This window comes from Equus quagga, chromosome 11 (genome assembly GCF_021613505.1).
Source record: "Equus quagga isolate Etosha38 chromosome 11, UCLA_HA_Equagga_1.0, whole genome shotgun sequence".
NCBI classification, from domain to species: domain Eukaryota; kingdom Metazoa; phylum Chordata; class Mammalia; order Perissodactyla; family Equidae; genus Equus; species Equus quagga.
Genome location: NC_060277.1, coordinates 99260545 through 99274289, shown reverse-complemented (window position 1 = coordinate 99274289; position 13745 = coordinate 99260545). Strand labels below are relative to the sequence as shown.

At 37.0% G+C, this 13745-nt stretch overlaps 1 protein-coding gene across 6 annotated transcripts in view; it reads left to right on the top strand.

Annotated features, from left to right (window-relative positions):
• Positions 1-13745, top strand: part of CDC27 (cell division cycle 27) — a 67790-nt gene that overhangs the window by 11887 nt on the left and 42158 nt on the right. For all 6 annotated transcript variants that reach the window (XM_046676097.1, XM_046676096.1, XM_046676095.1 and 3 more), the window contains one exon: positions 2828-2903. In XM_046676097.1, the coding sequence (XP_046532053.1) occupies positions 2828-2903 (76 nt within the window). The remainder of the gene's footprint in view (positions 1-2827; positions 2904-13745) is intronic.

Here is a 13745-nt window from a genome sequence, read left to right as displayed (position 1 = left end):
CAGTCCTTTTTAAACTTTACTATGCATATAAATCACCTGGGGACCTTGTTAAAATGCAGACTCTGATTTGGTCGGTCTGGGATGGGGTCTGAGATTCCACACTTCTAGAAAGTTCCCAGGGGATGCTAGTGTTGCTGCCCCAAGGACCACACTTTGAGTAGCAAAGTTTTAGATAGTTCTTGAAGTAGCAGGAAATGTCTAGTTTAAAAATGCTAGCATTGGAGGAAAAATTCTTCCTGTGTTAGTATAGTTTACTTAAAAATAAGTTTAAATTCTTGTCATCTTCCTTTCCCTTGTGTCTGGATGGGAATTGTCAGTTCAGACATCCCTGAGACTTTATAAATTTAGACTCTATAGACAATAAGGTTAAACAAGAGCCTCTAGAGGCCTCAAATGAAGTTAATTTACCACTTTTTTCTTGAAGAAATAGAAAACTACACTCTTGAGGCAAGTAGGTCATCAACAAGGACTCAATTTAAAAACTTGTTAATATTCATAATAATGTTATTAAACATTTGCTTGTTCACTAAAGTATTTGAATTTTTATTATATCCAAGGCATGTTGATCACTTATCATGTAATCTAGATTTACTGTTATAATGTTAGCTAGTGATCTTCATTAGGTAATCTCATCATACTGGTTTTATTGTAACTTTATTAAATCATTCAACAAATTATGAGCTAGAGTATATACTAAAAATAGCATCACTGTTGTATCATGATCAGTTGTGAGATATCTCAAAAGTAGTTACTAAAAATATGTTGTTGATGAATGATTTATTTTTAAAAATTAATTGGAGACTTTCATATCTTATAATATGACAGACTAAAAATTAAAAGAAACTGAGAGGGCTTAAAAGAAACTCCTGATTTAGTGCTCCTAAAAATGCTAGTAAAACATAAATATATATAAACAATTTATGTGATAGACTAAAAGTTAATGTTATATGACATACTTAAAGGAGACTTCGCTGGTTTGGTCCTCCTAAAAATGCTGGGTAAAACAGTAAGAAAAGGTAAATTGCCCAACAGAAAAATGTATGACAGATGAACAGGCATTTGCTAAAAGACCAATAAACACGAAATAAATTACCAATGAACACAGCCTCATTTTAATATTCAGAGAAATGCTAATTAAAAGCACTAGATTTAACATCTTTCAGATTGGTAAAAATTAAAGAGTTTGACGCTCATTAGTGTAGACGAGGATGTGGAATAATGGGAACTCATACATTGTTGTTAGGAGTATAAATTAAACCAACAATTTCAGAAAATGATTTGACATTATCTAGTAAAGATGAACATGCACATACTCAACAACCCAATAATTTCATTCTTAAATATGTATCCTAATTTGGAGAGATTCTTAAACATGTACTCCAAGAGACGAATACAGGAGTGCTTATTGTAGTGTTATAACTGGGAAAAAAAACTAGCAATAACCCAAATATCCAAATGCTATAACTGGGTAAAATACATTTTGGTGTATTTATACAAGGGAAATATTATTTATTCACCAATCAAAATGAATGAACTCCAGTCATACACATCATCTGGGATGAATTTGCAAAATAATTTTGGGTTACAAAAGCAAATCATAGCAGAATATATACAATATGTTTGTATTTATTTAAAATTCAAAAACAGGAAAAGCTAAATATTACATTGCTTAAGGATGATATATACAAGTGTATAAAAACTGAAGAAAACTCAAAGATTAACAAAATTCAGGGAGGTGGTTTCTTCTTTAAGTTAGAGAGAGGTTATGTGAATGACATAGGAAGCTAAAAAGATGTTGGTAATATTTTATTTCTTGAGCTGAATAGTGGTCCATAGGTCTAAATGTTTTGGTTTATTGTTACTTAAAATGTCTTCTGGGGCCAGCCCGGTGGCACAGGGGTTAAGTTGGCACATTCTGCTTCGGTGGCCTGAGGTTTGCTGGTTCGGATCTCAGGTACAGACCTACACACCACTTGTCAGGCCATGCTGTGGCAGTCATCCCACATATAAAATAGAGAAGGTGTTCTCAGATGTTACCTCAGGGCCAGTCTTCCTCAGCAAAAAAGAGGAGGATTGGCAGCAGATATTTTAGCTCAGGCCTAATCTTCCTCAAAAAAGAAAGTCCTTCTGTCTGATATATTACTTTTTGTGGTATGTTTCATAACTCTAAAAAAGAAAAAATATATTCAAATAGATTAAGCGTTATTCCTATGATAGCTTTACTTATTTCTATTCCAGTATACTTCTTTGAATGGGTGAGAATAGGGTAGCATTAAAGGTAATCAGTGGGGAAGTTTTTGTGGGAAGATGACATACATTTGAACATCTCCCTCATGTTTATCATGAAAAATTGTTGAAAACTACTGCCATAAGTTTAGAGCAGTGTTGTTTAGTGGGGTAAGCAGACCTATAAACAAATAACTGTAAAATAATATGAATGCTTCACTAGAAGAGGTATGTTTACCCAAAAAATGGCTAGAGACTAGCCAGGAAAGCTTTAAACAGTAGATGCTATTTAAGGTGCGTCTTTAGGAATGAGCAGTTTATAAGAGGAGGTAGGTGAGTTCATTCCCCATGTGAAGGAAAAGGAATACAAAGGGACAAAGGCCTAAAAGTCCATCGAGAGTTGAGTGAGTAAATTCAGATATGTTAGCCATACTGTGAAGAGCTTTATCTAACACACTATGGAGTTTGCACTGTGGGCATTGACGTTTTATCACTTAAATTAGGGATGTTGATTTGAGTATTATGTGCAAGGCTCTGTGTTAGGAGTTACCTTGAAATTGCATGTGTTTGTATATTTATATTGTTTTTCCTCCACTTGCAGGCTGCTATATGGCAAGCACTAAACCACTATGCTTACCGAGATGCAGTTTTCCTTGCAGAACGACTGTATGCAGAAGGTTTGTAATCTATTCATTTCTATAGAACCATAAATGAAATAAAATATATGGAATTCTATCACTTTTTATGACTGTAACAAGATTCTGGGTATCACTTGTTTTTTCTTTATGGTTGACACTAGTTCATAAAAACTTTTCCCTGTATCTGTGTAGTTCCCTTGTGTACTGCTTTTAATGACTGTAGGGTTGCTTCAGGTTTTACACTATGGTTTACTTCATCATTTCCAAATCTTTAGGTACTTCTTTCCGTTTTTTGTTTTGTTGTTTGGTTTTTTTGTTGTGTTCATAATAATTTACATCATGGTGAAATTTCAGTTATACATTATTTCTTTTCTGTCAACCATAAGTGTTCCCCTTCACCCCCTGTGCTCACCCCCCACCCCCCTTCCCTTGGTAACCACTGAACTATTTTCTTTGTCCATGTGTTTGTTTATATTCCACATATGAGTGAAAGCATATGGTATTTGTCTTTCTCAGTCTGCTTATTTCACTTAGCATAATTCCCTCCAGGTCCATCCATATTGTTGCAAATGGTATGATTGTCCTTTTTTATGGCTGAGTAGTATTCCATTGTGTATATATATAACATCTTCTTTATCCAATCATTGGTTGATGGGCGCTTGGATTGTTTCCATGTCTGGGCTATTGTGAATAGTGCTGCAGTGAACATAGGGGTGCATATGCTACTTTGGATTGTTGATTTCAAGTTGTTTGGGTCAATACCCAGTAGTGGGATAGCTGGGTCATATGATATTTCTATTTTTAGTTTTTTTTTTTTTTTTTTAAAGATTTCTTTTTTTTTTTAAAGATTTTATTTTTTCCTTTTTCTCCCCAAAGCCCCCCGGTACATAGTTGTATATTCTTTGTTGTGGGTCCTTCTAGTTGTGGCATGTGGGACGCCGCCTCAGCGTGGTTTGATGAGCAGTGCCATGTCCGTGCCCAGGTTTTGAACCAACGAAACACTGGGCCGCCTGCAGCGGAGCGCTCAAACTTAACCACTCGGCCACGGGGCCAGCCCCTATTTTTAGTTTTTTGAGGAATCTCCATACTGTTTTCCATAGTGGCTGCACCAGTTTGCATTCCCACCAGCAATGTATGAGGGTTCCCTTTTCTCCACACCCTCTCCAACTTTTGTTATTTTTAGTCTTTAAATCTTTGGAAAAATGTCTGTTTATATCTTCTGCCCATTTTTTGATTGGGCTGTTTGTTTTTTTGTAGTGTGAGTTGCTTATATATTATAGAGATTAATTCCTTGTCAGATATATGATTCGCAAATATTTTCTCCCAGTTGGTAGGTTGTGTTTTTGTTTGATCCTAGTTTCTTTTGCCTTGCAGAAGCTCTTTAGTCTGATGAAGTCCCACTTCTTTATTTTTTCTTTTGTTTCCCTCGTCTGAGAAGACATGGTGTTCGAAAAGATCCTTTTAAGTTCCATGTCAAAGAGTGTACTACCTATATTATCTTCCAGTTTTTTGGTTTCAGGACTTCAAGTTTTGATACATTTTGAGTTTATTTTTGTGTATGGTGTGAGATAATGGTCTACTTTCATTCTTTTGCAAGTGGTGGTCCAGATTTCCCAACACCATTTATTGAAGAGACTGTCTTTTCTCCATTGTATGTTCTTGGCACCTTTGTCGAAGATTAGCTGTCCCGTAGATGTGTGGTTTTATTTCTGGGCTTTCAGTTCTGTTCCATTGATCTGTGTGCCTGTTTTTGTACCAGTACTATGCTGTTTTCCTTACTATGGCTTTGTAGTACGTTTTGAAGTCAGGCATTGTGATGCCTCCAGCTTTGTTAGTTTTTCTCAGGACAGATTTTTTATTAGAATGGTTTATATTCTTTGGCTAAGAGGTTGAGTTTAGAGTCTGCAGCCTTGGTACAAACCCTAACCCTGTCACTTAAATATGCAGTTGGATACCTTAGGCAAGTTACTTATGTCTGAGTATTTTAGATTCCTCATCTATAAAATAAAGATAATAGTAATTCCCTCATAGAATTGAAGAATGAAATGAGGTAATGTATTTAAAGCACTTGGCACAGCCCTTTGGCATGGTAATAAAATCTCAGTAAACATCTGGTAATGTATGTTTTATTTCTGTCATTAATTATTCTATTTCTCTTTCAAAAATGCTAATATAGATAATTATGTACAGCTTTTTTTTTCTTTAAGTCATTGTATTGGGTTATGTACTCTGAAGTGGAATTTACAAGTCAAAGGATGTGATCAGTCCTACAACAAATTAATTTTTGCTTCGTCGATAACCCAGCAGAGAGAGGTGTAATAATCTGGAGTGTCACCATCAGTGGAGGACTTCCTTCACAGTCCTATCAGTATCACATTTGGCCACTTTAATGTATTTTTGCTTACTTAAGAATCGTGAGGTATTTTGTCTTGCATTTTTATAACTATGAGGGTATTTTCTCAAGTGTTTGTGTTAAATTTATTCCTATTTCTGTGAGCTACATCTTTATGTATTGCATATTTGTCCCTGATTGTTGCTTTTTAATCTTAATTCTATTGTTTTTATTATTCTATATTTAAAATTTATATGTGGTGTAACTCATGAGCTTTGTCATTTATAATTTCTCCTATTGCTTCGGTAGCTGGAAAATTGTCATCTTTCTACACCTACAATAAATATATGGTTTTTGGTAGTTTAAGAAATTTAAACAGCCAGCCCTGATGGCCTAATGGTTAATGTTTGGCATGTTCCACTTTGGCAGCCCAAGTTTGGTTCCCAGGTGCACAACCTCACCACTCATCTGTCAGTAGCCATGCTATGGTGGCAGCTCACAGAGAAGAACTAGAAGGACTTACATGTAGGATGTATACAAATATGTACTGGCTCTTTGGGGAGGGGAGAAAAAAAAGAGGAAGATTGGCAACACATATTAGCTCAGGGGGACTCTTTCCCAGCAAAAAAAAAATTTGAAGAATTTATCATAGTATTATTACTTAATTTATTCAATATTACTTATTAAATAATGCTTTTTTTCTAATACTTAGTAAGACCTATCTCCCATCATTTTTTTTTCTTTTCAATTCATTGTTTGGTAAGACATCTTTACCTTTTTTTCTTTCATTTTTCCATATACATTTATCATTGCTTTGAAATTTCACAAAGATTTTGATCAATGCCGACCCATAACTATATAAGTCTATACATTAATCTAGGAAGTGTTGACATCTTACTGTATATAACCTTCCCAACCAGAAACAGTGCTTCCTTCTTTTAACTCAGGTATTTGTTTAATTCAGTTTTCTGCTGTTTGTATAATCTCCTATTGGATTACTTACCAAAAATTTTTTGTATGGTAGTACCTGAGCTTTATTTTTGTGTATTTTATGTGTTTCTGCATGAATTGATAGTGGAACGTTTCTGCTCAGTTCTATAATTTTACTCTGGTAGTAAGTGCTCAGTAGCATAACTGCAAGCATAAGAAAGTAGATATTAGGGGTTTGCTAGGCATGTATCACAAAAGAACAAGGGATAACAACATCAAGAATATAGACAAGGGTCCGTCCCGGTGGCGCAGTGGTTAAAAGTTTGCATGTTCTGCCTTGGCGGCCCGGAATTGGTGGGTTCAGATCCTGGGTGCAGACATGGCACCGCTCATCAAGCCATGCTATGGTAGGCATCCCACATATAAAGTAGAGGAAGATGGGCACAGATGTTAGCTGAGGACCAGTCTTCCTCAGCAAAAAGAGGAGGATTGGTGGCAGATGTCACCTCAAAGCTAATCTTCCTCAAAAAATAAATATATATATAGACAAGATGTGGACCAAGAAATGTAAACTAACTAGGAAAGGTAACACAGAAAGGTCTGGGTAAATCAAAGAGGATAAAGAGAGGTACCAGAAGTCCAGATGAGATTGAACTGAGACATGTATGAGAATAACGTAGGAGAGGAAATCTGTGAACCAGGTGTAAAAGTCTTTCATTAATGAAGCAGAATGTCCTGAATTTAGTAGCTGAGAATTATGAGAAGGTATAAACCTCAGGAGCAGGGGATTTCACAAAAGGGCAAAGAGTAATGCTTGGAAATAGTTTTGAGAAGCAAGGAGGAAACCAACCTTACCTTCACTCCAGTGAGGGAGTTAGCATCTCTTTGAGCGTGCTGTCAGGTCTGGGGGTTCAGTGAGGAAAGTAGGGAAGATCTGTGGAGCAGGTGTCTGAGGTCCCAATGAAAGATTTAGAAGAATGGGAGGCTTAGAAGAAGATACATGGGGCTGGCCCCGTGGCCGAGTGGTTAAGTTCGCGCGCTCCGCTGCAGGCGGCCCAGTGTTTCGTTGGTTCGAATCCTGGGCGCGGACATGGCACTGCTCATCAAACCACGCTGAGGCAGCGTCCCACATGCCACAACTAGAAGGACCCACAACGAAGAATATACAACTATGTACCGGGGGGCTTTGGGGAGAAAAAGGAAAAAAAAAAAAGATGGTACAGGTTTCCCTTGCTTTTTGAAAGTTCGGTTTATGCCACTTCACTTTTAGGAATGACCTGCATTAGTACCTGTTTTTGCTAACTGAAAGAAAACTGAAGATTTTCGTTTTTACGAAGAAAGGTGAAAAGCAAAAATAGCGTTCAGTGTTTGTTTTGCAGCCAGCCATTATAGGGTCATTAGTGCACTCAGGGCAGCGAGAGTGGCACACTCCTTCCCTGGGAACTACACTTGGTAGCTCAGCATCAAGCCGCTGTAGCTTTGAACTGTGTCTGTGAGATCTGTGCTTTATCTCGATTTTTTTTGTGCATCTGTTAGCAAGATATATCCTAAGGTAATTGTTTCTTCACTTTATGCCATTTCAGCTTACAAAGGGTTTCATAGCAGTGGGCTTTCGGTTAGCGGGCGAAACCCGTAATACAATAGATTGCCCTACTCTGCTCAATTATGTAAAAGCAAGGTTTATTATGAATGATCTACTTACGTATATTTTCATTAATACCTAGGCAGCCTCCATGTTTTGCTGTCTTATACTTCTTTCTTTTTTGAATTTGTTTATTGAAGGTTATGCAGTTTCTAGTTTATTGTACTAGTTAGGCTCCAAAAGATTATACTTTAGCAATTTCAAATTCAGGTGATTGGATTTTCATATAGAATTGAGGCAGGATTCCAGGTTAATCTACATAAAGCTGTTTAATCCACTTTCTATCTGTGTCTGATATAGTGTTTGACACTTGGAAAGTTGCTCAGTAAATATTAGTCTCTCTCAATATAGAACCTAACCTCTCTGTTTAACTGTATTTATATGAAGGAAGATCTTAGAATTTAAGTGCATAGGAGCAGATACTATCCTAGGTTAATAATAATAACAACAGTAACTTCTACCGCTTATTGATTTCTTCTTACTGTGTACTGGGTACTCTAGGTACTTAATTCCTTATTTAGTGTTCAATAATCCTATAAAATAGACGTTATTGCTATTTTAGAAATGAAGAAACTAAGATCAGTGTTCAGTGGCTGTAAGTGGGTAGATCTTTATGACTCCACTTTACCGAGGATAGGAAGTACATGCCACTTCTCTGCTTTACAGTAGACATCACTAATCCATCACAGTACTCATTCCCACTGAACCAACCTCAGAATTCTTGTCAACGCAGTATTGCTGGCTGACAGTATTTGTTGACCAGAGTAGGTATGCTGGATGTAACCTATTTGCCCCTTTGCTCAGTGCCCTCCTATGCCACTAGTGGTAGCTCCTGTGTTTTAGGGAAAACATCCAACGGCGCTTGAGGCTAAAGTGATTGATAGGTAGCATGCTCTGTAAGTCAAATTCTTGAAATAATTTCTCAATTTCACTAGTTCCTTGTCACCCATTTGTCTTTCTCCTAAGAGTTTCCTAGATAGCCTGAGTAAGACTGTAGTATAAGCAGACTGGTATAAGAGAGACTGTCAGCTCAGATATTTGTGAGCCATATGATCTTAGGTGAGAATTAATTCTGACCCTAATTTTCCTTATCTTAAAAATGGAAGAAATGGGGGTTGGCCCAGTGGTGCAGTGGTAAAGTTCGCACGTTCAGCTTCAGCGGCCCGGGTTCAGATCCCGGGTGCAGACATGGCACCACTTGGCAAACCATGCTGTGGCAGGCGTCCCACGTATAAAGTAGAGGAAGATGGGCATGGATGTTAGCTCAGGACCAGTCTTCCTCAGCAAAAAGAGGAGGATTGGCAGCAGATGTTAGCTCAGGGCTAATCTTCCTCAAAAAGAAAAAAAAGGAAGAAATGTATCTATTTAACAAGATAGTTTTAAGGACTAAATATAATAATCTACTGTAGCTTCTGGCACATGAAAAGTCCTTTACAGGTTCACTCTCTCCCCTAGCATAGCCTAATACAGTGGCTTTTCAGACTTTTTTTTTTACCCTTATTGTATATGATGCACTCTAATATTTTCTTTTTGAGTGTCGGTTGTTTTAGTGCAAGTTGGTACCCACTGAATTGACTTCACAGTCCACTAGTGAATTGAGACTTGCTGTTTGGAAAAACTGTCCTAATCTGTCTCCCTCCACATCCCCCTCCACCATTATAAGCACCTATTTTTCCTTTCCACTGGCAATACCTGATCTCCTTGACCAAGGTGTTTTCCCATTGCTAATTGATTAACTGTTGGACAGGAAATAGATTTAAAGCTTTTTCCCTTGTTCTGGTAGATAGCATATAGTGCTTCTAAAATTCTGTAAGGTTTTTAATTGTAATTATATATATTTAACGGTTAGGGATGAATAGAATACGTGATTAGGAACAAATATAAACCATCTTAGACTCTTTGGGGAAAGAATACATTAATACAACCAAAATGGTGGGTCCTTGGAGAGATAGATATGATTTATTTATATTCAGAAAACTAATGAGATGTAAATTTTGTGTACATGGTGGGCTTTTTTGGTTTTGGGGGGGTTTTTTTGGTGAGGAAGATTGGCCCTGAGGTAACATCTGTGCCGATCTTCCTCTATTTTATATGTGGAATGCCACCACAGCGTGGCTTGATGAATGGTGTGTAAGTCTGTGCCCAGGATCCGAACCCACAAACCCTGGGCCACTGAAGTGGAGCATATGAACTTAACCACTACTCTACCAGGCCAGCCCCTGGGTACATGGTTTTTTGTAAGGAAGTGCTCAGGACCTCTGGGGAAAGATGAAAAATTGCTATCTGTGAGATCATATGGGCCTGGTGATTGTAACTGGTAAGAGGAAAAGAAAAAGAAATAGCTGAAGACATTGTGTTAACATGTATTCGCTAGGTTGTTTTGAGGGTCCCAGGCCAAAGCTCAAAATTGTTTGAACTAGTGTTTTATGTTGTTTTGTTTTTTTGCTGAGGAAGAGTCACCCTGAGCTAACATCTGTGCCAGTCTTCCTCTATTTTTTTTAGTATGTGGGCCACCATCATAGCATGGCTGCTCACAGACCTGTGTAGGTCTGAGCCCAGGAACTGAACCTGGGTCACCAGAGCAGAGTGTGCCGAACTTAACCACTAGGCCACCAGGGCTGGCCCTAGTGTTTTATCTTAATGTAGATTTTGCATCCTGCACTACAAAATGTTTATTTTTAAATATGAATACATTTTAAGGTACTATAAAATTGTTCACCACTTTTCTACCTGTCTTAATGATTACTGGGCCAGATGTAGAAATTGCATTGGATATATCAATTTCAGTAAATTTGGCTCAGTTGAAGAAAACTGAACCAGAGTAAAAAGTTCAGCATCTGTTTTTCTTCTCTGTCTTAGCCATGATATTGAGAGCCCAAACTCACAGAAATATTTGACTACAAAAGGCAACATTTAAAAAAACTACCAGGTTGTTTTAAGGTCGTCATTGAGGGGAAATGTTATACTACTACTAAAATGTGGCATAACATATCCTTTTTAGGTCATTTTTGGTGGAAAATTTGATAAATATATCTTGTTGCTCAAAATTCAAGTCACTTTGTGCTATGGGGGTACTGAAAGAATGGCTGGCCTGTTAGCCTATCCTTTTACTGTTGTAGTTAAATGCTTGTGAGTGAAAAAGATGATGTTATTTTTTTAATTTTCATAGTTTTCATTTTTATTGTTAATGAATTAAGACTTTACTCTTCCCAACGAACTTCTTTTAACCGTGACTGAACTATTTCATTGCACTAACTTAGATGTTTCACGCTTGTGAAAAAGACACATCAAACTCAATGCATGCAAAGCTGGATTCATAATATTCCCACCATAATCTACGACACCACTCTCTCTTACTAGAAAAGCTTCCTAACTGACTGCCCTTCCCTGCCTCTTCCCTTTCCCTGTCCCAAATCAACCCATTTTCTTTACTTTCCTTCTTAAAACCCTTCACACATATTTAATTGCTGTAAGGATCTATCCTAAATCTTTACACAGCTTGCAGAGCCATGCACAATTTGGTCATCTGTTTTCTCCTCATGTATTGCCGTATCCCGCCTCAAACACTAAGGAGCCTTTTTCAATTTCCTCCAGCCCTCTTATCTGTGGTATATTTACTCCAAGCATGGTTTCAAAGGATTTAAAAACATTGTTAACCCCATCATATACAAGAAATATAAAACCAGTTAGTACTGGAGTTGAGGATGTAAACAAATGTAGAGAAAATAAAAATTGGGAATAGTATTCAAATACTGAAGTAGTATATGTAGATAAAGTGTTCAAGAACAGAAATGACTCAGAAGGATGCAACATATGAAAAGCACAGCACCCAGGCAATTGAAAACAGTCAGTAAAAAATAGTGATGAAATGGAATTCCTTGAGCTTGTGGCTCAATGTCACATTTGTGTACCCCCACATTAATATCAGTTGGCTATTCAGGTATCATAAATTTAGGAGAAGGCCAATAATAATAATTTGTTAATAGCTAATATAGCTCTTACTATGTGTCAGGCACTATCCTAAGTACTCTACATACATGAACTCATTTAATCATAACAGCAACCCTTAAAGGTGGGTGTCACTATGTCTTTATTTTACAGATGAAAATATTGAGGGTCAGAGAAGTTAACTTGCCCTAAGTCACATAGCTAATAAATGGTAGCACCAGAATCTGAACCCAAGCAGTTGACTCTAGAGTCAGTACTCTAATCCATGTGCTGCACTGCCTGTAGTTGATGTAAGAACTTAAAAGATTATCAAGTTGAAACGTGTATCACAAATCATAAATGATTCCATAGATTCTATGCCCTTTGAATACTTACAGTGTCAAAGTTCATGACAGGGAAGCAAGAGGAATCTAACCTCTAAGATATTTATACCTTAGATGTAGATAATAGCTGAGATAAACTCTGATATTTGTAGAGTTTATCAAGGCTAAATAGAGAACACTCACCTCAGCAAACTTGTAAGTGTTCCCAAAACTAGTCCACTTTGGAAAAGGCTGCTCATTTAGATTATAAGTCAACATGAAGAAGTGATGTCTGTCTGGTTTGAAAGCCCTGAAGGACTATTCACTTTCTCATTTAAGGGAAATGTAGCTGGAGGGTGCAAGCTTAAACCCCTCTTAATTATTTTGGACTTGCTTTAAATGACCTTTCAACTTTTGAAGCCTAACCTGTTTGGAAGAAGAGGAGCTTCAGTATTGTTCTGCAACTTCTTATTTGTTTTTTCACTTCACAGTGCATTCTGGGAATCTTTTTATGTCAGTTTTTCTTTGTTTTTTCTTTTGAGGAAGATTAGCCCTGAGCTAACATCCGTGCCAGTCTTCCTCCACTTCTTTTGTATGTGGGATGCCTCCACAGCATGGCTGGTGAGTGGAGTAGTTGTGTGCCTGGGATCTGAACCCATGCAACTGGGCTGCCGAAGTGGAGCACAGCAATGGGGCTGGACCCTATGTCAGTCTTTTTGACACCTATAGAGTGTTCCATCATGTGGATGTACCATAATTTAACTAGTATGTGATTGATTTCTTATTACTTAAACGGTGACTTCATGGAGTCAATGCTCACTTTATTCCTGATTATAAAATGTGTTATGGACCTTATAATTCCAAATCACGTGTTTTAATTAAGGCTCTAAGTAAAGGACAGTAAAATAAATGTCACGCAGACATCTGTAACTGTTTGCAGATCCTGTTATTTTGACCTCTACACACTTACTAGCTAAGCCATGATCAGCCTTAGAATTTTTCTGAATTTAGCACTTAAGGCAGCCACTGTCAAGTCAGAGTTAGTGTTCCAGATGAAATCTATTTGTCAATACTCTATGCTTCTTAGATTTATTATAGCTACTTACTACTGGTTTACTAGTTGTATTTGGGGCTGTCAGGTTATTTCTCGTGAGCATCAACTCCCCATGTCTCTCACGACTCTTCGAATTGTTCTGGATTTACTCCATTATCTTATAGTTTGATTAATCTTAAGGGTTGCTTAAACTTCCAGTCCATATTCCCATTTGAAAATATAGTTTTTAAATTACTACACTTCACAAAGGTAATTGAAGTATGACACTAAAACCACAGACACCCAAACACACAGAATATTTGTTATCTTTATGTTAATATTTTATTGCATTTAATTTTACTCCAGTGATAAATGGACCTAAACATAATCAGTTGTTTGTAAGCAAAACATTTGATAAAGCATTGTTATGGCTGGTAGTTAAACTAGTTTTTGGGAGCCATTGTTTATTGGTGTTATCAATAGTTTTTAAAAATTTAATTAAGTTGACAAGAAACTGGGCCTTTGCAGAATTTAGAAGAAATCACACTTTCTCACTCGTGTGAATTAGCACTTGTAGTTCAGTGAAATTAACACTTTCTCACTCATGTGAATTAGCACTTGTAGTTCAGTGGAATTAACACTTTCTCACTCGTGTGAATTAGCACTTGTAGTTCAGTGGAATTAACACTTTCTC